The 27,368-nt window shown below is 57.4% G+C and overlaps 1 protein-coding gene across 2 annotated transcripts in view; it reads right to left on the bottom strand.

The window, feature by feature from the left end:
• The window catches only part of LOC122373718, a 49,303-nt gene that overhangs the window by 6,268 nt on the left and 15,667 nt on the right, over positions 1-27,368 (bottom strand). The window contains exons 1-2 of one of the 2 annotated variants that reach the window (XM_043352055.1): positions 9,627-9,828; positions 6,236-6,792 (exon numbers count right to left, since the gene is read on the bottom strand). In XM_043352055.1, the coding sequence (XP_043207990.1) occupies positions 6,236-6,792; positions 9,627-9,644 (575 nt within the window). In that variant the 5' untranslated portion in view covers positions 9,645-9,828. Of the gene's footprint in view, positions 1-6,235; positions 6,793-9,626; positions 9,829-27,368 lie in introns of those variants that run through there. The other variant, XM_043352056.1, reaches the window with a different exon arrangement.

The raw sequence follows: 27,368 nt of genomic DNA on the forward strand, positions 1-27,368 counted from the left end.
AGTCATCTAGCGCGCAGCGGAAACATCAATATTCGACGCTGCTCTATGTTCGACTAATTTCCGAGTAGATAACAACATAAGTGATCCAGTACCTCCAGACGCAAATACTCTGGTCTCTATTTTTACTGACGCGCATTAGCAGCATTTCTGCGCAATATATCGGGTTTTGTCGTCGGCTGTCGGTCGCCGTCAGTCTGCTGACGTCACGGCTAGCACATGACGTCACTGGCCGTGATCAGCCGCACACAAGGCCGCCAGAGCCACCAGGAAGCTGACGAGCCACGCGCCGCATCTCATTAACGACACACGGCCAGCGGTCAAACTGCACACAGGAACCCTGGACACAATCGCCGGCAACTGGGCGCACCGGCTACAAAGAACAGTCAATAAAAATTGTCTGTCCAATGAAGCGTCTGTCCTTGTGGTGCTCGGAACTGGTAGTCAGTTCGCGGTGTCGTCGCCGGTGCCAGGGACGATCCGCTCGGCTTTGTTCGCCGGTTTCCGTCGATTGTGCTCGCTGTGGTCGGTGAGCGCGCCGCGGCCCAGCTGTGAGACATCAGCCCTCAGTGCTGTACTGCCGGGTTCTTACGGCGTCCGCCAGGGTACGACCATAGGACCAGTGCTCTTCGATCAGCCTTTCTCGGCGATCTGTCAGACCCCGTGACACTCCTCCCGTGCACACTATCTCACCACGGCGCCGGTTCAGCTCTCACGCACGTCCCACGCTACGGCCTACGTTCCCCAAGCACGGCCGACCGTCTGTGAGGTCGTGTCTCGGCGCCAGACACACATCGGACAGAGGCGGCGGATCATGCAAAGGCGGGCCCAAGCAGCGTGAGCCCCTGGGCGCTGGCGCAAATGGTTTACAGCCTCAAACGCCATGCGAGCCGCTCAAATATGGAACACTACCGCGCGCAGCACCGGCGCGATTGTGGTCAATTACATGAGGTCATTCTCGTTAGACACGCTTGCTATCTCGTTCATCACAGTACGTTGGATGAGGTCATACAGGATTATGTAGGAACACGATTATATGAAACCTGCATATATTCCACTAACCACGTAAGCAGTAAGTCATGTATCTTGCTTTATGAATATTGAGCGTGACCGAACAAACACATCACCTGATGCATACTTTGCCGGCCGTGAACAGTCTACAGACGAGCTATCTGAACGGCCAAACCAAATAAATGGCTCGCATAACTTAGTTCATTTAAAGGTTCGCTCAAAATAGCTTGAGCGTTGTCTCACACACATGGGGAATCACCAAACTGCAAATGGGGATATCTACTATAACAAATTCAGGGAAATCCACGCAGCACAACAACGATAACTCCCGAAGGGCTATGCAACTTGTCGCCAAGGCGATGGAGGGCAGAAGGCAACACCCCTGCCCCCGGCCGGCACGCGACGGCCGAGCACCGGGGCGGGGCGGGGCGGAGCGGGGGCACTCCGTCGTGACCCGGATCTGCGATAGCGACAGGTAAACAACTCCGTCCGGTGTCCGGCCCACCGGCGCCGGCGAGTCGATTCGCCGCGCCAGCTGACCGGCTGACACATCTCCAAACAGACGCTGATAGCGCCTCACGGAACGGACTCAATACAACGCCTGGCACTTGTGAGGAATCAGGATGCAGGTGGCAAGTTTGCGATTGAGGTGTAGCATAACAGGACAAGGACGCGACCTCCTTCACCGTCGAGGTCGCGTCAACTACAAAGACGGGTGAGTGACGGGTGATTCACGATTAACACCCGCGCGAGTGACGCAACTTTTCTACGTCATCAAATAGCCAGCTTCCGCAGTCGATAGCGAAATCCCAGAGCAAGTGTGACGTAACGCTTAACATCGCAGGGCCGGATCCACGGAATAAACACGGCAGCAGGGCGATGATGAACGACCGGACGATGCACGGACCATATTAATTTCGCTGAGAGCCTGGCATGTGTATCTGATTGCTGCTTACGGTGTTTGTATGCGCTTGTAATTGCTGCTGCTAGCCACTTATAGTCGCTGGTCGCACGAAGTTCCCAGGCACATCGTACATCATGCATACTTCGCAAGTACCTACAGAGGCACTATGGCGACAAGGACCCTGCACTACACCACACGGTCAAAGGCACCTTGGCAATATCGCCGCTGTCACCGTGGGACTCACGGACTCACAAGAATGCCGATGGAGTCGGTCGCACCCACTCCGCGCGGTCAGTCCAGCAATACATCAAATGCCCTGGCTCATGCCGATACAGGGAACGTTGCCGGAAAGCATCCATCAACGGCTCAGCCGGCGTGTGGCCGGCGGCACCGCGCCTCCCCGGCTGCTATTAGTCGCTGCCGAGAGTTGGACGGACAGTCGAGCCCACGGCCCTCCGGTGACGACATAAATCGGCCTGGGACTGCGGAGTAACGCCAGCGACCAGTCGGGGAAACGCCGGGCAAGTCCCGATCATCCCGGCACTTCCATCACCGCAGTCGAGCTGAGACGGCTCTCCGGCGCGGCGGCCGGTACTCAAGGCCGGCGAGGGAGGGATGTACGAGCCCTACCGGCCGGCAGGACGGAACAGAACGACCTCCGCAGCCTCGGCGCTCATCCTGCGGCCGTAGGCGTAATCCGATAGACACCCACCGCATCGCACCGACCTGGAGCGGTCAGAACAGCCCCTCCCCTAGAGACTGGGCGCTGCCATCTGGAACTCCATTCAACGCTCATTCAATGGACCGTGGGCACTCCCTCGAATCCCCACCAACTCGACCCCTCCCGAGGTGTCACCGGTCACCGTCCCCTTGGAGAGCCGCCCCCACTCCGTCCAGGCCAGCTGTTCTCGGGAGCCGAGCCGAGAGTGTGGGCGGCCGGCGCACTGTGGGGTCTTTGCCCCTCCTAGCACGACACTACTCCTGCGGCGGTACGCCGCAGTCACTGACCGCCGCGGCGCCGGGCAGCGCGGCGGAGCGCTGGGAGCCGCGCGACATCTTCTGCTTTGATGTCTCGTAGTAGCTGTTTGGGCAAAATTGGGCAAAAGATAAGAGTTGATTCCAATGCAGAATTTATGGGAGAATATTTTGATATGTGTTTCCACGCGTAACTCCTGCGGCGGTACGCCGCAGTCAGCTGACCGCCGCGGCGCCGGGCAGCGCGGCGGAGCGGTGGGAGCCACGCGACATCTTCTGCTTTAATGTCTCGTAGTAGCTGTTTGGGCAAAATTGGGCAAAAGATAAGAGTTGATTCCAATGCAGAATTTATGGGAGAATATTTTGATATGTGTTTCCACACGTAACACCGCGTAACTCACTTTGTAAGGCTATGATTTGCCGAGTCAAATCTCCGAGACAAGTGACATATTAACATTTTTTGTATTTCATTCAAAAATCGTACCTTTGGATTATTTTTCGAACTTTTCATGCATATGCTCGTATTCCTCATTAAATACAGATTATAAAAACATGTCGCAACATCGGATTGGTGCTTGATTAAACGAGTGAGCAGGCGTTCCGTTGTCATGTAATTTTTCGCCCTATCCTAGGAGCACGGTGCTAGTGAGCTCAACCCTTCACTTTGTGACGTATTTTGATGTGTAAGTCATCATTTTTAAAGCGATTTAAAGTCGGATTCGGATACACTGGACAATTCTGCGTAGAAAGAGCATAAAGAAAGTGGAAATCAAAGTACTCGCATTTGCCACTTATGTCGTGCTAGGATCGCAAAAGTCCCCACGGTGCGGCGGCGACCAATTGCAGGTGCGCGGGCACCAGCATCCGGCGGAGAGTGACGGCATCACTGACCGACCATACGGTGCGCCGCCGCCGCCGCCGTCGATATACCGCCCGCCCGCACCGCTGCCCGAGAGTGTACAAAGCGCCGCCGCGCGGGCCGCCAGAGGCCGGACCAACCCGGATGCCGCCGCAGCCGCACCGTCGTCCATTAGGCCATTAGGTATCGCGCCGCGGCGGCCGGCGGCAGTAAGGGTCGCGATGCATGGAATCGCCCGCGCGGCTCTGGCGATGCGTCGTTGTAGCCCGGGAGCAGCTGAATGCGCGCTGCAGCGGCTGCCTGGGGTGCCGCGGGCGGCACCTGCGCTCTGTTGCGAGCCAGCCGCTGGGTGGAGGACGGCGCACCAAGGCCGCGCGGGCAGCCGCGCTGACCCTTCCTGCGACTCTGACGCAGCTGCAGCCAGCAGCTCGACAGCCGCGCGGGGTTTTCCATCGGCTAGTATCGCCCAGAAACGTCCGTCCTCGGCCGACCGTCAGGCGGACGCACCGGGAACGTCAACCGTGCTTTCCGTGTCACGATTCGGGGATGATCCTCCGGTCAGTCCGCGTCCGTTTTCCTGGAGGGTCGGCTCCGAGCGGTTCTGAAGGAGGAACCTACCCCACCGCCGTCGGCACGACCGTCGCCGCACCTACCAACACCGTGCCGGAATACGCGGTCCGTGCCTCATTCACCGGCTGAACAGTTACAGCGAAAACGTTACCCAGTTCTCCTCACATCCGCATCCATTGTCCGCGAGAACAGATCTGGTAGCGGCGGCCGGCCGCTCTCGACAAAACCGTGCTGATTTAAGTACGGTGTTAACATGTCTCGCCAGTCCCCACGACATGGATTCATACACTGACACGATAAAGGCTAGCGGCAGCAGCTGCACTCGGCCCCCCACCGGCGACCGGTCCGCCGCGCGCTGACCGGAGCTCAGCGCCGAACAATGGCCGGCGGACAGCGCTGGTACCGGCAGCGGCGGGGGCTCCTGTCTCCCGTCTGTCGGACGGTCCAACAGCGACTCTCTGTCGCGGAATTACCAAACCGGAGCCGACTGACGCAACAGGCCCGTCGGTCCGCCGTGACCCGGCCCGGCGCCGTCCCGCCGCCCGCGCCGGCGGCGCTCCGGGTCGCCCGGTGACCCGGCGGCGCCCCGGCGGCGCAGAGTCTCACCAGCTGCCAGCGCCGCTCCTCGGGCTCAAGGTGAAATCGTGAGGCGAGCGAAAGGAGCGACCGGCGGCCGCATCCGGGTCGGCGAGCGGCCGACCAGCTGACGGGGTCAGCCGAGCGGCCCCGGCGACCGGCGCCGGTGCGGCCACCGTCCCGGCCTGGTCAGTGGACGGCACGGAGGCAGCCGCGACCTGATGGCCACATCCGGGTCACCGCGGCGGCACACGGCAACGGGCAGCGGGCGGAATGCAATAAAACCGCCGGCCCGGCGGGTGCACATTGATCACCGCCGCCGGCCGGCCGCAGAAGGTCCGGTCGCAGCGCCGTGTCGCCGCCGCGTTTGACGGCAGCACCGGCTCCCGATTGGAATGAAGACATCCCGCTGCGGCTGCAGCCGTCATTAGGAATACGCCACGGGCAGATCAGACGACAATCTGGAGAGCAGCAGCGCACTCCCGGATCTGAGCCGGCCGTCGGGCCATAAAGGAGGCGGCGCGCGATACAATCATTTTGACATTGCCGTCCGAGCGGCTCCGGCGGTGGATGTCGGGAGATATTGTCCGGCGCCAATTGGCCGTCGGTGGTATCCGGCAGATCGGTCACGCGGCACGGCCCGGCTCCGGGGCCGTCCGGGCACTCCGCTGTCACTCACACCGAGCCAGCTTAGGAGACGACGAGGTGCCCGACAGACCGCGCCTCGCACTACAACACAACAACAGACAGAAACAGCATTCTGCCGCCCGAAAAGGTCCCCACAACACGTGACACAGTCGGGAGTGATGCAACCGGTTGGTCCAGGCACTCATCGTACACAGCAGCTGACTCTGCTCCACCCAGATGGTTTCCCGATCTATCCACAGCCTTCCGCCGTCACCCTAGGGAAAACCCCGAGTCGGTGACCCGCGGCGGCGGCCGGGCCGGGCCAGTTTCACTTTGGCAGCGGCGCGTCCGCCGGCGGCGCTCCGCCCGTCTCTCCGCGCTGGCACCGCCACAGAATCTCCCCTTTCGCCGGTTACGATTCAGCGCCGGCCGAGACGCTCGTCGCGTGGGAGCGACAGTTTACTCGGTAGTGAAACACTGACACAGCAACTTGTTGAAACACGGTACAGCGCTTATTTATACGGCTCAGCTCAGCACGTGGTTTCGTTTGCAATCTAGATTAGTCATAGCTACAAGGTCGCCACGGGGAACACCAGAGCACATTCAGCTGTCAACATCCGCCACTCCCATTGGTATAACTCTCCCGTAAATATCACCCCGTTCGTCTGATCAGTAACGCCCCAGGCTCTCCCCGCCGGTCTCGGCGCGTTACTCACCTCATGGCGACGTTGCTGCCGTCGAGTACGATGTGACGGAGGTTGGAGGGCTCCTCGCGAGACTCGCGCGAGATTCGCAGACGCGCCGTGCGCTCATCGAGCTCTTCCACATCAGCGACAGCCCCCTTGCCGTCCTTGCCGACACGGATGAGCTCCTCGAGGAAGTCGTTGTTTCCCGGGTGGGCGCCGAGCTTGCGCAGCGCCCGCTGCACATGCTCCTCGGTGTAGCCGAGTTTGCAGGCGAACTCGACCTTGTTGGCGTAGTCGGCGGTCTCGGAGGCGCCGGCGGTCACATACTCGGCGAACTCGGCGCCCAGTGTGTCGCTCACGGTGCGCGACACATCCTCGTGCTCGGGCGCCGGCGCCGCCTCCGAGTCGCTGTCGTAGCTGCTGTCCTCGGCCTCCAGTTTGAGTTTGCGCGGCGGCTCGTCGAGCGCCGACTGGGCCGGCAGCCGCGAGGACATGACCAGCCGGCGGCCGTCACGGGCCGGGCCCGGCGCGGCCGGCGACACTGGCTGGTAGCAGCGCGCCAGCGGCACCAGACGCCGGCACCCCTCCTGCGGACACAGAGAGACACACCGTCAGTCACAGTCACAGTCAGTCACAGTCAGTCACAGTCAGAGTCACAATCACACTACATGATACACCTGGCGACCTGCGCTACCCGCCCAGCGAGCCAGCCAGTCAATACGGGACGACCACCTATTACAGCGACGGCCGAGATCATTAGCACGAACAGCCTCCGGCAATTGACCGCCCACCACATGGTTCACCTCTCCCTTTGAAAAGTGACGCCACCCCGAGGCATGATCGGCATCCCGCTGCGGGCAGATCGCGCCGGCACCCGCCGGATATGTCACAAACGTGTCCGGGAGCCGGCGAGGGCGACCGGCGGGGACAATAACAGACGGCAGTACAAACAGCGCAGTGCCGCGCCGCGCCGCGGCCGGCATACCGAGCGGGCCGAGCATCCCCGGCGCTGCACAGACGCGCACTGCCCGCGGCACACTGAGAACACACGTGAATGACCAGCGCCGGAGACACGGGCGCCGACCAAACACGTTACATAAGGCGGAAATCGATATCGTGCCGCCAACGATGGCCATCCAAACAAATCCGGATTTCGCCGACACATGAGAGTCGCGCCCGCCATGGTCATTAGAGCGCACCGCCTTTGTGTTCCGGCTGAGGTGAGCTATCACACAAAGTGGCGTATTTGACACCTGAGGACTGCCATTGTGGCCGAGGGCGTCTGGCGTGGACCAGATCCGGCCAGCGCGTCTCCGACCCACATAGAACACATCCGGGACGGCGGAGACGGCCCGTGACCCACTCCGCGCCACCGGCCGGCCGGCCGGCGGCGAAGGCCGCGCCGACCCGCCGGCACGCCACGCCAGTCTCCCCGGGACCAGCCGCTCATGCAAGCGCCGTCGGCTAACGGGGCAAGCACCGCAAGCCGGCCAAAAGGAATGTATCAGTGTTAAGACGCTTACTGCGCCGCTGAGCGCGCGTGAACATCAGGCGGGTCCGGGAAACTTCTCGGGAAACCCAGTCGGGTCGGGCCGGGCAGACAGTCTACTCTCGAAACAGCTGACCGGACCAGGGATTGCTGCCACTACCGAATCCACCGCCCGGTGACGAGAGCGCGGCCTTCCCGTCTTTGTTCGCGACGTGCAATAGCTCAGTTGGGTAACCGGGCCACACAGCCGGCGGCGGACACCGAGAAACGAGCGGAGGGTGCGAGCGGATCCGGTCCGCTTTCCTAGAGGAACGCAGGGCCAGAGGGAAAGGAGGGAGAAAGGGAGGGGGATGGAAGGAGGGAGAGGGAGAGAGTCGCTGACCTGTCGATCACCGCTGCAGACTAGAAGATAGGCGGGGGCGGGAGAAAGCAGACACCGAATCGCGCCGTCGCCACCGCTCTCTTCTCTTTCAAATCAGTCACTCAGGGTACACTAAATCGACTAGGGTGATCAAACATTTCAAACACCTCCCCACCTCCCCATTCATTTTGGCAACCTTTACGTCATACACCGAAGTTTTGTGCAGCGCTGCAGCGCCGCTCAGATCGCACCCGATCACGTTCCGGCCGACAGCTGAAAAGGTTCCGTACCCGGGCCGTCCGGTTCGGGGAGTTGCGGCGTCGCCGTGCTGTGAGGTGTCCGCTCCCGGATGTCCGCGTCATTCAGGGGTCAGGGGAGGTCCGCAGCGTATCCGTCTGTCACCCGACACAATGTCCGGCCGTCAATCAGACACACGGATACCACTCGAGAGTGAGTGTGACGGACCTTACCCACTGGACGGCCCCAACAGCTCAGCGAGGTGCTGTCAGTGAATGGGTGAATGACCAATGGACGCGGACAGGCGACCCCGCGGAATGCCGTTTACATTACTAATGGATACACACATTAGATGTTGACGTTTATCGACTACCGATTAAGCTACATGGAACGGTACCGTGCACCGGGATCGCACCCTAGGACATCCGGCCTGACAAACACGGCCCGACAAACACGGCCCGACAAACACACCTGCCTCGGCCCTCCCCCGCTCGGTACCATTATCGGCCACCCCACCATCGCGCCGCCGCACCGCAGCAGCAGCGGCAGCCCGAGTTGCACACACACGGCGCGCGGACCGGCTGCCAACTCCGCCAATGAATGGGCGGCCGCGGTTACGGCGCCGCCGCCGGCTCCGGCAGGTCCGGGACGGCAGTGCGCGGTGGCCGTCCGGCCGTGAGCCGAGCCAGCCGGCGGACAACGAGCCAAGGCGCCTCCGGTCGACCGCAGCCGCCGCGCTGGTGCAATCGGCCGGCCTCAATGGCCGCCAGTTGTGTAACCGAGCTACGTGAGCCGCATGTGCTCAATGTCCGGCTAAGGAAACAGACCGCGAGCGCCGCCCAAGGCCGCCGATTGGGTCGACTGAGGTCGACTCTCGTGTGACACAGGCTGGGGTCGAGTTCCGACTCCGGAACGGGTACACGACAGCTGACACATGGGGTGGGCTGACTGAGCGGGCCGCGTCACCCCGTGACCAGTCGGCCGGTCGGCCAGATTTCCTGCATCATGAGTGAAGTTCCAGGAACCGGGAGTGACGAGTCACCCCGGCCTGCCGCCGCCAACAGGGCGCCGGGGTGGATGTTGTTGAACACGCACCGGAAACAGCCGAGTCGATGACCGGTCGGTGAGAAAAAGTGATGACAACAGTATTTACAGCGTCATCCACAGACGAAGAATACATGCGATAGAACGGAAACAAAGAACATAGCCACACGTGTGTGCTCGAAAGCCGCAAAGTGCGTTCTATCTGCGTGGATTTGTTCTCCGTGCGCACGCTGTTATTACACAGTACGCACCTGGCTCCCCTTCACAATCACCTGTCCCGCACACCGTACCTGTGACATGGCGATCATCCTGTTCCGACGGACGACAGAAAGACAGGAACACGCGTGACGAGTGGCGCAGGAACGGACGGACACACGGCTCGCTCGGCTCCCGCACCGCTCACTGGCCAGCAGCCATGGCACTCACAGACGGCAGCGGGGGTCGGCGCGCACCGCACACCTCCTCACCAGCGGGACGGTCGGCAGCGACTGCGGCGGCGCACGGCGCGGCCACGGCCGCCGCCGGCCGGTGACGTCACGGGCCGGCCGGCCGGCGAGTGGAGCGCCACCCGGACCTGGCCGCCGACGCCGACCCGATTCAGTGCGTGCCGACCGCGCGGCGGGCGGGGCGCCGCGCGCTTTCCCGCGGGACGCGGCGAAAGGCGCGCTCACTGTCCGCCGGGCGACAGCTCCCAGTGGTGGCACATCCGGGTGGCGCGGCGGTGACCGGCCAGATCCGGCCGGCTCCGCAGACAGGCCGACCCGGGCCACCACTCTCGCCGCCCGACATACAGCTCAAACACTCTTTTACACAGAACGAACATTGGACATCCCGACAGCACATCAGGCGTCTGGACTGACTCACTTGTGCAGAACGAGTTAACTAGAAGTGTGCCCTGGGCAGCCCCCGAGCACCATATGGTTCTCAGCCTTATGATATATATTGTTCAGACACCCCGCCGGAACTGCAGCCACACGCATTGCTATTTGCGCCTGACCAGCAGCCCTCTCTGACTCACATCCCAAGCGCCACACATTTCAAAGATCTCAGCACCTTATCGGCCTGCGGAGGCCAGAGGGGCCGGCCAAGTCGACTTCTCGCGCACCTCCCGACCGGCCGGTCCGGACTCGTCATGCCGCTTCATCGGCTGCGGTCAGCGGCGTCACCGCGGCACTCTGCGCTGGCGTGACGTCATCAGCGTCATCATGGCACGGCATCGGCACGCCTGCCGTGGCCTTTAACGCACCGCATCGCCCTGACGGCCGTCTGACGTAGCCACTCCGGTGCGCAGAAGGCAATATTGGAAACTAATTGCGAAAGGCCGAGTGTGTATCTGAAGGCGCTGTCCCCAGGACAACACAACTGTCTTTGAGAAGCCGTTTAGCAACAGCGTAATGTTACACATAACTTTCCGATGAAAATGTGTTTCAAACGTCGAAAGAAGATGCAGTTACTACAAACACTTTTCTCTCTTTTCCACAAATCTGACAAAATCCGGATAAGGCGGCTGGGGGATAGGGGGACCTTGAGAGCACTGATCTCAGCCGGCTTTTGGCAGCGGTGGCGGCATCACGTCGCCGGGACAGGTTTTGGCCATTTCCTCACCGTGTGCGGTCCATGTACGACGGCCGCGGCCGCCGGGAGGCCCATCCGGTGCCGCGCCGCTGCCTTTGTCCGGTAGCGCCGCGCCAGGCAGGTGGGCCGAGCCCCGAGAGATCTTTGGACGGGGGCGATCGGGGCGGGGCTGCGCTGGGGCTGCGCTGGGGCTGCGCTCAAAGCTGAGCCCGAAACTCTCACAGCTCAGCTCGGACCTGATCGCCGTGTTAAAGCATTGAGCTAAGAACTGAGCCAGACATTCAGCTTGTAACTCAGTTCGGAGCTGATCCCAAAACTACATCGGAGCTGAGCTCGTAGCCATCCCCGAGCTGAGCCCAGAGCAGCACCCAAGCCGAGCCGGAGCTGAGCCCAGAGCAGCGCCCGAGCCGAGCCGGAGCTGAGCCCAGAGCAGCACCCAAGCCGAGCCGGAGCTGAGCCCAGAGCAGCGCCCGAGCCGAGCCGGAGCTGAGCTCAGAGCAGCGCCCGAGCTGAGCCGGAGCTAAACTAAGCCGCGGCGGAGCTAAACCTCGAGCCTGTCTGCAGGTGACAAAGCCGCGGCCGGCCCCGGTTGTGAAACCCGCGGATCCGGCTCGGCCGGCTCATGTGTGAAACGGAACTGCTCGGGTCGCCCTCCCTCGGCCGGCATTTCTTAGTCACCTCGTGTGTGCTCAGGATATGGTGTCGGCCGGGGCGGTTTCAACACGGACCGGAGCGGCGCGCCACGCACCGGGATCCGCAGCACGCCACCCGCCGCCCTCCGAACGTGTTTTCCATTCGAAAGTACCCGCCTGCAACCAACCAGAAAAAAGAGCACCTAACACGTTAACCACAGAGGTTAAACGCAACCGGAAGCGCACGATCAGCGAGTGCACTCACACGAATCCGTTATCACTGCGCCGGGACGAGAGTTCATGGCACGGGGTACAAAGGGGCCCCCAGCAGCGGAGATCCAATTATCATCGCTTCCAATCCGGGAGAACTGTGTTTTACCGCATATCTTAGCACCAGCATATAACTCTCGTAACTCGTGTAACGTGTCTTCAAATTCACAATAAAAATGTCAACAAAAGATGCACTATATTAATTATTACCATAAATTTTCATTGTTTATCAACCAAAATGCACACTCTCTCTTGATGGGTAATGACTTTCAAAGGCCTGTCTGTGTAACGCTCCCACCACGATGTCGGGATGATGTCCATCGATCCTGAGAAGACCCATCAGCAGGATGACTCTGCCGCGTACAGAGAGGGTTCATTCGAGTGTTCAAAGCTGAGTGTTCAAATGCCAGAAATTGACATTGAAAATAGCAATCAATCAAGAACATGTTCGTAATCCGTTTGAGCGCCGTCCAAGCCATCTGGTACACGATGCGCACAGCGAGTGCACTTCCAGTCTGATGATACCGTGGTATGTCGAGACAGATTACACAAACAGTCGCACATTCCTGCTCACGGTTCACCACATTACATTATCAGAAAAAAAACATACGTATATGAGACCAACACAACACCAACCGGCTAAGCTGCTTTTTCATTTTATTTTCCATTGCATAGGTTCAGCTCCTTTGCCAGGCATAGATAATTCATTCAGCAGCCGCTAATGTATGCATGTTCCACCTCAGCATTTCCATTGGCTAGACGAAGGCAGCTGTCCCGAGCGAAGGAATGCCATGAACATTAGCGGCTACCACTTCAAACAGCTAAGTACACAATAATGGGCCACCAGCCCTGTCCACTTGAAGCGTCACGCTGCGTCGAGTTGACGCCGAGCAGGCCGCTCCGACACATCGCCATTACCAGTCGGTCCGCGACGGAACCAGACGGGTCCGGTCCGACGCTCATGAACGGCCTCTCGGGTATACCGGCCGATAGTATCGTCTCGAGCTCCGGTCTGACGCAGTGCGTGCGCAACAATCCGCCCACCCGGAGCCGCCGGTGAATGGCGTCCACCACCGTCCACCGCGGCGGTCACAGGAACCGCAGCGCGGCGCCGAGAGCCCGCTCCGACACCCGACTGCGTCATCAATGGCCGCGAGATGACGTCAAACCTAGCCCGGAGCGCCTCATCAGGCGACGCTGCGGTTACACCGAGCCCCAGATGAGCCTCACACAATGAAAAGACACGCGCAAAAATGTCCACCCAGTGTGTAATGAACGGGCCAGTTCGCACCGAGAGCTCCGGTCGGTCCTGCCCTCGGGGCGCTGCCGAGCCGGACGAACAGTCGGTCCGTCGTGCACGGCCGCCTCTGCACACGCCAAAATCGTGACAAACTTATCGATGCAAATGCGAATCGGAGATGCATCGAGCCGCTGGGTTGGCGGCCGGTCCACCTGCGCCGTGCTGCGGTGACGCACGGCGCCGCCGCCAGGGTCACGGCGGTTCATGGCAGCACGGCCGCCGGAGGAGCTGCGGCCGCTCGGCACAGACGGACGGCCCGGCCGGCCGCGGACCATGCACGTCCCACCGGCCTCACCGGCGCTGACGTCAGCTCGGCATCCAGCTAAGAGGATCGCCGCGGCGGATTAGGATGGCTATCGGCCGGCCGTCGGCTCAGAGTGGCAAGGCTGCGCCGTTCTGAGCCGTCCGCCGCTGCTGGTCCGGCCGCCGAGGACAGTGCTGAGGGGCGGACAGGGTCCGGCGGCGATGGACAGTGTAGAGGGCCGACATGAGCAGCACTGAGGACCGACACTGGCAGAGCCGAGGGCCGACACTGACAGCAGGAAGGGCCTCCACTGGCAGAGCTAAGGGCCGACATCGGTAGCAGAGAGGGTCGGCTGTGCCTGTGCCAGACTTCCGTGCTCGCCCGGCCTCCATTCTTCGCAGCGACGGAAGGAGGAAGGTGGCACATAAAGAAAGCAAAGAACATAAAAATGAAAGAAAAAAAGACACACAAAGAACATACGGATTGAATCAAACCACAGAAGCCCGGCTTATGTAACGGCATGCATTTATCAGATTCGCAACTATTCGGGGTAACACAAACAGCCGCAATCAGCACACCGATAGCGTATGTCATCATGACTGTGGTATTCATTGCACCGGCATTTGTGGCCACCTGTTGTGGCTCCGTCCTCGCGGCGGCGTGGTGGCGAGAAGCAGCCGTCAACACGGCAAAGCTGTCAGCATAGCAATGCAATGGTGTCGAGAGGCAATTGTTAGTTTAGCAGTAGTAGGGCCTTGATGGTAGGTACGAAATAGGCAGCCGTCAACTTGGGATAAAGTACCCGAAGGCATCCGTCAGTACGGTCACTCCAGAGAGTCGTCAGTACATCGACGGTACAAAGCACTAATGGCACGGCATCAAGAAGCTATGTCGACAGCAGACCGGCGGCGAGCTGTGGCTGTGGCCGACCTTGGGGTTTTCGCGACTCACTGCCGGTCGGACGACGCGGCGGGACCATCGCGGTTAGGGCGACCACCGACCAGCAACCTCCACTGAGTAAGTGACCTCTCAGCAATGACCTTCAGTGACTAACTTCTGAGCACTGGCCAGCGACCTCCAGCGATTGACCTACGATCAATGGGTTCCAATGATCGACCTCTGAGCAGTGGCCACCGACTCCAATGACCTCCAGCAACTGACCTTTGAGCAATGACCAGTGACCTCCAGCGACTGACCTCTGAGCTGACTAACCTCTGAACAGCCGCTGCCCGTCGCTCAGCCCCAGTCGCGCACTTCAATCGTACCATTCCATTGCACGTCACACGTGTCGACTGCGCCTGCCCATACCGAGGGGTTGCCGTCAGCAGCTTTGTGACAGCCCCGCACATAACGGCGAAACCGTTAAAAGAAAGGATGGCGATGGAATGAGAATGAGGAGTAAGGTGTGGCGGATAAATATGGCTGTAGGTGCGCCGTGAATGCATTATGTGGGGAAGCCGGCAGAATTCCAAGGACAAGCCACTCGCAAAGCGTAAGTACATTTCCATGTGTAACCGTTTCGCTTCCTATGAACAAATAAAATAATATACGAGTAAGTATTAATGGGACGTAAAAGAAACACAAAAGGGGAGATAACATACAATTACCAAAAGACTAACGAACTGATGGGTGATTTAATTGCACCGCGTGAAGTCATACAAACATAAAATTAAATTTGACAATACAAGGCAAGATTCAGAACAAGTTTTTTATTCTTTATATTAACTAACATGATCGAGAGTTCTAGGCATGCGGAAAACAAAAGGGGAACACGCCAGGAGTCAGGACTAACTAATGACTGAAAGGGCAAGGCCGGATTTGAAGAGAGAAAGGTGGGTACGGGAAAGTAGACAAGTGGCCGACCGCTTCTATAATTCACCAACACAGCGCCAGCATTTTTATACTGATTAACGGGATCAGTAACACCACTCCCCGATTCGGTCATCCAGGACCACTCCCCGGTGACAGGAGGGGGACGGCGGGGGTGGTATAGCTCCGCGGCGCTTATTCGAACGGCAGAGCACACAGGATTTGTGATGGATGCTCTCCGCAGCCCGCCATATTGGGGTTTCACTCTGATACCGGTCGGCGCAATCACTATACCATCAGAAGATACGTCACGTTTCCCTGAAACGGACAGGCAGATCTGCGCCTATGTGCTCCGGGCCAAATCCTGCGAATTGACTGCATTCAGGACTGGAGTTTCCTGCTCAGTGCAAGTTCAACAAACGGATAACTTATATGGCCATATCCGTTAGAAAGTTCTAGATGTTTGTGAAACACTATAAGATGTACTTACATCTTTGGACATTCAATGAAAATCTTTCAGTCCGCACTGAAGGTTCAAGCAGCAGCCATACGCATTAGGCAATGCTCCACAAAATGTTGCCACGAATACACCGCAGGCAGAACCGTATGATCCGCTCTGTCCTTGTTCTATCAGCTACCTAAACCTCAGTACCGGCATCCCTACAGCCTCAGTAGCTGCATCCGTTTTCGCTGCATATTTGAGGCCCGAGGGCACCTACGTAGATGAATATTGCACAGCGTCAACACGACACCGTAAGTAGCTCCGCTCCGATATTATTATCCTGCTCAGGAGAAAGTTCGGTATCGACGAGGATGTTTGCAGACGGCCTGCCTGACTGGCCACACTGGAACGATGCCGGAGCCGAGCCCGGCGACTTTAACGACGGCACTGGGGGCGATTCCAGCTAATGGGGAGAATAGCGGCCGCGGCGCATCCAAGAATCGCAAATCACCGCCACAAGCCGGATATCAGAGGGTAGCCTGGTGATAGGGCTATCCTTCACTCGGACCGTAAAGCCGCCCAGCGACTTTGCCTGCCTCGAGTGGCGGAGCCACGGCCTGGAGAGCTCAGCTTAGCCAGAGAACAGCCAAAGTATGTAATGAGACTTTTTAATAGGACATGATCTTCTTATCTTAAATATCGCCGTCTCTTCTCATACCTGAGCGCTTATGCGGAGCAGAATGGCACTTTTGGCCAGCACAATCGCTTTAGCGCTCGGCCGAAGATGCTGCTTAGAGCGGCGTCTAACGGTGCCCGGAGCGTTTACAGGCCGAACTGTCCGACGGACAGCGCCCGACCGACCGACTGAGCCCCTCACACATCCTGCTCTTTATCCAGGTGCGCCCGATCTCATCACGTCGCAGACAAATGCACTCGGGCTTGAGCCATAAACTGATTCCATGAGAAAAATCGGCCGCGGGGTTTCCAGACATGTCGTAAGACCCAGCCCAGTGATAAGCTGACTATGTACAGGGTGTCCCAGAATTACCCGGACATTTATTTTCTGGCTAAAAGTACGACTGCGCTCGCTTCTAATGATATACAAGCGTCATACTTTTATAAGATATCCCCTAGCTATCGAGATTGGGGACTGTGTGCTTTTGGTGGCCGGTAACGACTCGAATCAATTATTATCCAGAGTCAAGTAAGAGTAGTCCTTTTCCGTTTTCAGCTTAAGCCACTAATAGGCAACCATGGTGAATCAACTCCCGTTCTCAACTTTGTAAACGGACTTTCGGCATGGTTTTTGCTGGAGAGCTTCAGCAGCTCATCTGCAAGCAGTTAGGATTGAGCAAAGCGCAATTATATCAGCTAACGAAGCCAGAGAGAGCAAGAGATAAACCTGATTGACAAGCTTGGGCTCGGCCAAAAAGGGCCATGCACCAGTTGTCAAACAAGTGGTTGCTTGTCATAGACAACAAACGTCACCGATCTAGCTAAAAACTAGCTAAACAATAGATCAGGATTATCTACAAAACATCAGTCTACTTTGCACCACTATCTTCGACAAAATTTTGGAATTTGGGGTCCTTCGCCAGAAAAAGATGCGAAAACTACGGGAAAAGCAGCTCAAATCACTACAATTCATCCCAAAAACATAACATATACAACAAAACAGTATATTGAGGCACACTTTGTGGTCTAACGGAGGTATTATGTCATTTGAACCGCCCGAAAAAGGCTTGTGTGAACGTCAGATGGCTACAACGCCCTAACAGCAGAGACGGACAGGCACCCGTCGAAAATCAAATTGTGAGACATTTTGAGCCACCGTGCACTCATTGGGCTTGATATGATGGCCCAAAGACAACCGTAGCACAGAGTACTACTGCGGTAATATTCTACCAGTGCGAAAACTGGATGCCGTGAACCAAATGGCCATGAACGGGTTTGTTTTGGAAACCAAATCTGTTGGAAGCCAAAGGTTGCGCAATGTTCAGACATGGAGCTTCTCCACTCCAGATGTAAAAAACGCAGCAAAAGTGGCGTAGGCAGAAATTTTTGTTTTGGGGGACCTTACAACCTTTGGGACCTTTTGAGGACCTTATGGCCTGGGAACACTTTGATGTCAAGTTTATCTTATATGATCGTATTATCCTCCGGCAAGAGGTCAAAGAAAACAGGCCTACACCCAGTTTCGGGAGACCCGTAAAACAACTGAGACCAGCAATGGCTGGCATTTTCCATCCTTGTCGGCTGATCTTGTAACAAGCGTATCTATTGCATGTGCTATTTCACAGCCACCCTAGTTGACTATATAGGACGGTAAAAAGAAAAAAGCGCAATCATGTTTGCCTTATTTTATACGCTAATTAACAATGTCCGGGTAATTATGGGACACCCTGTAGTTGTAATAAGAAGCTTCTTTACAGAAAACGATCTGCCGAGCAAACAGCTTAGCTAACGTCATTAAAAATTGCACAGTCCAATGAACGTGCTTGAAAACTGTTTCAGTCGACCTGGTCAGTAATTCTTCGAGGTTCACCGTTTCATTGCGATACATGTACGTTCCAACTCTCCCACAGCAACTGACTGGCAGAGTTACAGGAAACTTACCATTGAACCCTGGCTGAACGATGAAGCCTATACGTCTCGGTCTGGGGTGAACTCAATAACAAAGATGGAGTGTAACCAATACCCGAGGCACACTGCCTACACGGCCGATAGGCGTAGCTCCGTGCGCCGACCCTGTGGGAGCTCAGCCAGCACAGCAACACATAATTTTTCCTCAATGGGTCTTCCCCGCGCCCTTCTGCAACGGTTCCCATAGAGAACCTTAATTGCAAAGCCCATCAAGGTACGTGCCCAGTCTAACCACGTTTCTTAGGCGCACGTACTGCATGCGACATTCCGGGCCTCAATAGCTGCTCAGCCGGGAAAGTTTCTCAACCGTTTCTCAATCGGTGGCGCTGACCAGTCGAGTAGCTATGTAGAGCTGGCATCGATCCACATCGAACCCCTAGGCCCATCGGCCAAGGATGCTGATGCATAACAACAGTAGGGCAATGACAAGATAGCTACGCTACTGAAGACTGAGACAAAACACCATGTCCCATCTCACTATAGGCTACGCTACTGAAGACTGAGACAAAACACCATGTCCCATCTCACTATAGGTTAATTCATAGAGGTAATGCCATCAACGCAAAGGTGCAAATTTTCGGGAGTGAGACATTTTTTCTCCAATTCTTAGCCTGGAAAAATAAACCCATAAAGCCCCATCCCGGAGCTCATTTCAATCTCCAAGCAGGCATATCAGGGGAGCTTATTTGTAGCGTCATTCTGCAGTCGTCACGTCAAGAGCAGCTCCAATCCGCTTAGACCACAAACATCCCCGGTACACTGCCGAGTGCCGACTGTACTGTAATCGGCCGCAATACCCGGGCACTGAATACCCAACCGGATGGGTATTACAGCACGCCAATATCACGCGCCGACTGATCTACAATACATGCCAATTGCATCATGAAATGGGGCGAAAAGTATCCAACCCAAAGCCGGAATCTCACACGGGGATCCACACCTCATGTACAAGCACATTTTGTACACTGGAACTAAATGCGTATTTCCCAGACGCATTCAAAGACTGCGAGATGGCCGGTGGCGGTGGACTTCAGTAAAGACTAAATGCACTATATTATTAATTATATCAAGGCACAACATTACTGATATTGCAGGAGTCCCACCTTTTTTGCCTACTGACATTACGATAATAGCTGACTCGAGAACGCACTTCACTTTTTGTGCAGCGATATTGATTTCTGCGAGACCGAGGCCGGGGATCTCGGGTGAGTCCCCGATCTCGAGCGAGTCGGTCGGAGCTTCGAAGTCCGGGAGCCGGCCGCAGCCACCAACCGCCGCCATCACTACCCTGGTATCCTGCTGGTGGTACCGTGCTCCAGGGCACCGCGGACGTTCAGCGGAGCGGAAGGGTTGAGAAAGCACGACGGGGCGTCCAGGTGCCGGTGGGACTCGGAGCGTTAACAGCCGGCCCACGCCCAGGACGTCGGTAAGACCCAGGGGATGGAGAGCGAGCCGCACAACACGGCGTCCGAGCTGGCCGGGAGACCCACGCACGATCGATGGCCGCGCCGACCGCCGGCCGTCTGACGGGAGGCGCCACACGACCTACCCACACGCGACACGGCGGGACCGGGGACGGGTGGGCGAGCTGCACGGAGAGTTGACCCGTGACCGCAGACAATATCGGTCCCGCTATTAGCGACGCGAGACGAACTTGGGGTCGTTCTCGGCAACTAGAGACAGTCGTGGTGAGGACTCCCGGCTCTGTGAACCCTCTTCAGCAGAGACTCCACTTCCACGGACTCGACTAAAAGCGTCACCGGGAGCGCGGCGGCTGGATACCCGATACATCCATCAGCGTGCCAAATGTGAGGTCTGACTCCCGGAACCTCTCCGCGACGGGCAGAAGCCTCGCTCGCGTGCTTCTCTTGATCCGCGCACAGCACCAGCGGCCACCGACGTCCCGGAACAGCCATTTACAGCATTGGCAATGCCACTCGGGGGTAATGTCTGGCGCAAATATTGTTTACGTGACAGCGGGAGACAATTGCCTGGCGCTGCGGCCTGGTACGACCGAGCGCGGAGCGGACGCCACCACTTAGGTGCGCTATTTAAGGATAGTGCAGCCAATACCATGACATGACATACCCGGCCGGCACGCGATGGTAGAACTTTTACCGCTTCATATGTTCGTTCGGCGCGTCCCGCAGCGCCATCGTCGCAGCCCCTCACTGGTGTAATGTGCCGCCCGAAACGGTCAGAGAGCGACAGTTTCGTACTAACAGCGGCCCATCAACGGGCACTGCTCCATACTGCAGCATACCAGCCCCATACCATACGAGCACGAGGGATGGGAGTGGGGGCATTGGTGGTTCGTCCCCTTTGATTGCACAGCATATAGAGGCCGCTTGAGTATGAACAAGTTCTCCAATCCAAATCCAAATCGTAGCGTCCTCTTGAGTACCATACCGCGTCGAAATGCGTCAGCTCATCGTCGCAGTTCAACGAGCTCTCAACATAAAAGCACACACGGTCATCAGTCACCTCTCGACACCGCAGCGCCAATAAATCTCCCGATCAACGCACATGACCTGACGCCCGAGTCTCTGAGCTCCGGTACCGGTATGGTGAGATCCTTTTGCCACAATCAGACAGACAGTGCGGGCAGCGCGGCGCGGCGGCCGATCATCTGTTCAGTGTGTCGACATTAGACAAGAAGCTCCGGGATGGAGTCAGCCAGCTATCCATGGAACGACCGCAGACAGTTCCGTCAGCCGGGGTTGCCTCAGCCGGGGCGAGGGCGGGGCCGGGGCAGGGTCGCGGTCACCGTGGCAGGGCCGCCAACTGCACCACCACCGCCTCCACGGCACGCCGGCGCCTTGACCCCGGCCCACCCGGCGACCCGGACACGTGAGACAGAGCGGTGAGCGCCGTGCACCTCGCGCCCCGTGCACGCCGTCGTGTCGCGCTCCCACGTGCCCCGGCGCCGGAGACAAAGGCTCGCTCGCGCCGCGCAGCAGAGGACGCCCGGGCGGCGGCGCTTCCTCAGCTGTGAGAGCCGAGAGGAGACATCCACCCGTCCATCCACGGATTCCAGGGGCCGATCTCACCCGACCGCCGCTCGGACCGGGCCGGGCCGATTTCGGCGCGGGGGCGGGGCGGCGGCACGCGCGCCGGCCGCAGGGAAAGTCGGCGCGGCGACCAGCCAGCCGGATGTGTCCCAGTCGGAGCGGACCGTGTGCCAATAGCCGGTCACCAGCCGGACACGGCCGGCCGCGCGCGGCGTGCCCGGCCGTCACGGAGTCGGACAGCTGACATGTGGCGCCTCGTTTGGAGACCCTCCGAGTCGTGCTCCGCAGTCAGAGAAACACGACATTTTTATGATGAGTTTCGAGAACCCCGAGCCAGATGGCTATGCAGTCTGTTGCTCGTTCATGATAAGCATCGTTGCATAACTGTGCCTGCCAGCGACGGAGGTGATCGTACATGCTCCCCGACGGCGCAGGTGGATTGGCCAGGAGATTCGCCGTGACAGGCCGACGCGCAGCGCCTGGGGATCGCTCGGTCCGCCCGCCCTCGGGTGATGGGCGCCCTGCTGAGAACGCCGCCGGCGCTCGCTTCCCGGACGTCTTATAAAGTCATCCAGCAAAGTTATGCTCCGCCTGTCGCCGTTCGACGACATAAGACGACCACTATGCAGAAATATAGCCGCGTTTCCCCGGGCCAGACCTCCAAACGGATGTGTAATGTCCGAACAGTCGCGCCGACACGGATCCGGGCTCACCAGAGCCAGATTCAGGCAGACGGCGCACGAACCGGTGTGGAGGCTCCTCCCCGCTGTCACCCCTGGCGCGGAACCCCGTCCCCTGACACGGCGGTGACCATCAGCCGCTCAGCATGGACCCGGTGTCCAGACAGGGACCACTTCAGTCCGGCGCCGGACGCGGAAGTGACCCGGCTCGCCCGCGGCGCTGACCCCAATGGTGACTCTGTGGTGGCGGCGGGCGGCGGTTACTAGCCGGAACCTCTCACGTGCCCGGCAATTGCGAGCGGCTTTGTCTGGGGACAGAGAGTGCATCGCGCATGGAGCAGGACATGGCGGCCAATATCAAAACATAATGTTCCTGGAGATGAACGTCGGCTAATATATGGATACCGGACCACAATCTGATTGCGCCTTATCAGTAATTCTAGAAAGTCAGATCAGCGCCAACACATCACCAAACTATTCGGGGAGCTCGAGAGGTCCCGCCCATTCATGACAGTAATCTATTTAGCCTGGTACCCTGACCCACCCCTCACCCCACCCTTACGAGCCAAAGAAGACGACGGACACTGCAAGACAACGGACGGACCAACAACGAAGACGGACGAAAGAACCGGGCCCAAATACAGGACGCTGTGGTGGCCCGTAAGCCAAAATACCAGAACCAGAACCAGGCGTCAAGACCAGCCTGTAATCCCATCAATATAATATTTTTTTTTTTGTCTTGCCAACTTCATACGCCCACTCTCAGGCGTATCATCATGCCTGCCGGTTCCTACATTCGAACATTACAGCAAACCAATAGTTTTTTCACCTTCGTCACAAAAGCCAGCACAAATAGACCGTGCAATATCCGACCAAATTGCGCTCGGTGCCAGTAGGCGCGTCAAAGCAGTGGTGCTTGGAGTGGCAAATGAGGCACACGTAGCGTGTGCCCGCGCACATTGCCCCAACAGACGGTAAATAACTTTTGAAAATACCCATCTCCAATTTTAGTGTTTTCTGAACCAAAATTTTGCGAGGAATCCGATGGTGTGGTCCCCGAAATCTGAAAAATTTCCATTTTGGAGATAGCACCTATTTTTTGAAAAGTAAATATTCGTCATGCACAAAAGTCAAATAAATTGAAAATATAATGAGTGAATATTTGTAACAACACTATAGAATGTATCGAACATGAATTAGTGATATATTTTAGCTGAGATGATACTATATCTGCGCATACATGTACATAAATTAGTACATTAACCCTCGCCGGCCGAGAAGTGGTGGGGCGGATGCCGCCTCATAGGGTTTTTCGCGATAGCTCAAAACTCGCTGAGGGTAGACAGCTGAAACTTGGCATACCTAATATTTTATTCAAGCTGGATCTTTTGACGCCAACTGCGTTTTCAGGTCAGGTCAGGTCACTGACCTATGACGTCATAAATGAACCTCTGCACGGTCCACAGAAGTTGCAACTTTGCAACGCCCTCAGTGCCAGATGAACTTTCACAGGAAGATGAAACTTACAGGACCTAGTATCCTTTAGAGGTCTCACAACTTGTATATCTTGGATTTTTCCCAAATGTCACATGAGGTCAGTTCGGTCACGTGACCTCACCATAATAAGTCAATGGGGGAAATATGAAAACTGTTATTTTGGCGCCGGAAATGATCTAAAACTGTCCCAAGCACATGAAATCGTGGTTTCATGTACTCTTTGTAAGGTCCGATCATGAAACCACGATTTCATGTGCTTGGGATAGTTTTAGATCATTACCGGCGCCAAAATAACAGTTTTCGTATTAACCCCATTGACTTATAATGGTGAGGTCACGTGACCGACCTGACCTCATGTGACATTTAGGTTAAATCCGAGATATACAAGTTGTGAGACCTCTGAAGGATACTACGTCCTGTAAGTTTCATCTTCCTGTGAAAGTTCCTCTGGCACTGAGGGCGTTGCAAAGTTGCAACATCTGAGGACGTCGCAGAGGCTCATTTATGACGTCATAGGTCAGTGACCTGACCTGACCTGAAAACGCAGTTGAGGTCAAAAGATCCAGCTTGAATAAAAGATTAGGTATGCCAAGCTTCAGCTATCTACCCTTAGCGAGTTTTAAGCTATCGCGAAAAGCCCTATTAGGCGGCACCCGCCCCACCCCTTCTCGGCCGACGAGGGTTAATGTACTAGTTCATGTACATGTATGCGCAGATATAGTATCATCTCAGCTAAAATATATCTCTAATTCATGTTCGACACATTCTAGTGTTGTTACAAAAATTAACTCATTATATTTCCAATTTATTTGACTATTATGCCTGACGAATATTTATTTTTCAAAAAATAGGTGCTATCTCCAAAAAGGAAATTTTTCAGATTTCGGGGACCACACCATCGGATTCCTCGCAAAATTTTGGTCCAGAAAACACTAAAATTGGAGACGGGTATTTTCAAAAGTTATTTACCGTCTGTTGGGGCAATGTGCGCGGCTAGTGATGGCGTGACAAGCAGTGGTCACGGGGCACCTTCGAAGCTAACCGGCTCACCCTGGCAGATATGCAGGACGACCAGGAACCCGCGAACAATGGAACAGGTAGCTGACAAACAAAATACTTGCGAAGAAAGCAAGGTCCTGTGCCATCCTCCAAGAAAACCTCGTCCTACCAGGAATCAGGTAATTAACCGCCCGTTTACCTGCACCTCGACTTTGAAGGTGGCATGCTATAGGTCACATTTGAACATGGTGTTGATTTCTTCACGCGAGGGTGACGCGTTCGTTCCTCATGCAGAACCCGAATAGCTACACACGAAGGTTCCAACGTCCTTCTTTCCAGCAACGTAGGTCGGTACTGGTATTGCTATCGACCCGTGAACGTCCCGGCCACCGGCAGGTGGTGACGACTGACGAGTGACTTCAGACAAAAGGTACCGATCACATCGTGTCAGGTAGGTGCGTCGCCCAAGTCCTTAGATACCCGCCAGCAGGGTCGGACGAGCAGAGTTCGATGTCCCAGGCGTATCACCGTCGCCCATCCAGGCCGCTCTCCCAGCCAGGATCCGTTTCCAGCCCGGTGACCCGGAGCCGCCGGCCGGGACACTGACGGATGCAGAGGCGGCAGAGCGGCTCAGCTTTCCACCGGCGCTCTGAGCCGATCCGGCTTCCACCGAGGCGGCCAGGCGACAGAAACGACAAAAATACAGCACACCACCAAACAAGCATAAGCCCTGGCTTGGCCAACTGGAGACAGGTGTGCCGACAGTCAGCTAAGGGGATGTCGCTACGAGCTGAACTTTTTCCAGGTAGATCTTCTAGTGTCATTCTCTGCAGAGATGGATTCGTTTCTCGGGTGCAGCCCTTCCCGGCTGACTGCCGTGCAATGAGCGCGTAAGCAAAACGACAACAGCTGCTGCGGACCACTTGGTTTTCACTTACCTACCCTGGATAACCAGCCTCCAAATACGCCCAACGAGACCTTAAATTATCATTTCAGCAACTAATGACTTGCCAGCAGCCGCGCATTCCATGTTTAATTCCACGAACCACTCAAAGCTCGCCAGCTGTTCGGGGTGAAGCAGCTACTTTAGCCAAGCGGAGCGGCTCTTCGTGCGCACTGTGTGACCCACGAACAACTCGCCGACCTTCTGCGGTGCTGTTTGAACTGGGAAAGTCCAGGCCTCCCAAACCGTGGCGGCGGGCGGTGACCGCGCTAAGCAGCCCCCAGCCGGATGGACTGAGACGCGCCGGAGGATCCGCCGAGTCTGAGCCGCCGGCTCTGACCCTCACCCTGCTCCGGGCGGCGTCCGTACGACGCCATCCCACAGGCCGCCCTCTAATCTCAGCGCTCCGTCAAACCATCTCATAAGCTACTCTCTGAAACCACGGCCGCAACATATCACAAGCCGCTCTCTAAACCTACAGCCACACAACCTCACAGGCCGCCGTCTCAAATCAGAGCAGTACCATCTCACTATCTCTAAGGGCGGCTAAAGCAGTCACATTCAGACCGTAATCCGCAGAATGACGCTTGAACTACGGCCAAACCACCTCGCAATCTGTCCTTCAGAATGACCGTCCTCTAGAATCCGAAATAGAGCCCGGCCGCACCTTCTCCCTGAGCCAGGCAGGGCTGCACCAAGAACATAACGGATTATGTCGCGGTATTACCCTGAAACATCGCTGAACCGTATCACCCTAGCAGCTCCACGTATTTTATGAGCGCGTATTTTTACCTACAGCAATCACAGAACGTATTTCCCAGAGGTTAAAACATTCATAAAAGCTTCGCAGAACTTAAAATATTCGTCTCGAAAGACATCGTAACTAAACTTAACTCAATTGACACGTGATACGAAGAGCAACAAACGAACAGCCTCCCAAAACTCATCACCGTTGTCTTTTATCCGAGTCTCCCACATCAATCAATGACGAGAGCTGGCGAGTGGTCGGATTGGCCGGCCGCCGCATCCCGCAGAGAAGGGTCACCGCGGCAGCCTTCCGGTCACGCCAGGGCGGTGTCCGGAGCGCGGCCATCCCTCACCCTGGGGCGGCGGCGGCCGGCCACAAATCGCCGGGCGGCCGGCGCCGATCGACGTCGGTGCATTGTCCGGCCACACCCCGTGTCAGCGACTGGTGACGACCACACACGGCGGCCGCGGCGGCGGCGGCGGTCAGACGACAGCGCCGAGCTGCAGCTGAGCCGACCGAGACCGCCAGCTCGACCACAGAGGGGCTAGTCTAGCAGGATGAATTCAGACGGTCCCATCAAACATTATTTTCACTGTGTGATTTAGCAGTGTGATGTTTTGAAATTGTAACACCGGCCCCATGATATCATGTTTGGGATTTACAGACGCCGGGTTCACCGGTCATCGTCGTCTGAGAGCGTTTAGTAATGTACTGATCTGCAAACAGGATCCGCGAACGGAACGGTCATCTGAAAAAGGAGCATACCAGCCTGCTTCACATTTAGCGCAGCTCGCTGAGGGAGTGGGTTTACCCAGCAGTTCAGCCTCCTCGTCTGAGGTACGCGGGCTGTCCTGCGCTAAGCGGCAGCGAGGTCACGCAGGTCCGGCTGCGCTCGGCGAGCAGCTGGGCCGATCGGCGTGCCCCACCTGGACTGCGTCACCGGCGCCGCCGACCCTGAGAGCGGCGGGCGGCCGACACCCCGTCTCGGCAGCCGGCGTGGGAAGTCCCACCGATCGGCCGACGCAGCTCGCAGTTCGCACCCGTTCGCCGGGGCGCCCCTGGACCGCAGAGCACGTAGGAATGGTGGCCGCCGGTCCGTGCGGCGGTCCAGTGCGTGCGTGTCCCCGGGGAGGAGCGGAGCCGTGTCACCGGACAACACGGGCCGGTCACCGGCGCCGTGCCGTGCCTACCGACAGCTCCACCGACCGACCAGGGTGTGGGCGCCGCCGGGAGGGGCAG

Source organism: Amphibalanus amphitrite, unplaced genomic scaffold, assembly GCF_019059575.1.
Source record: "Amphibalanus amphitrite isolate SeventyFive unplaced genomic scaffold, NRLGWU_Aamphi_draft 001541F_arrow, whole genome shotgun sequence".
Taxonomy (NCBI): Eukaryota; Metazoa; Arthropoda; class Thecostraca; order Balanomorpha; family Balanidae; genus Amphibalanus; species Amphibalanus amphitrite.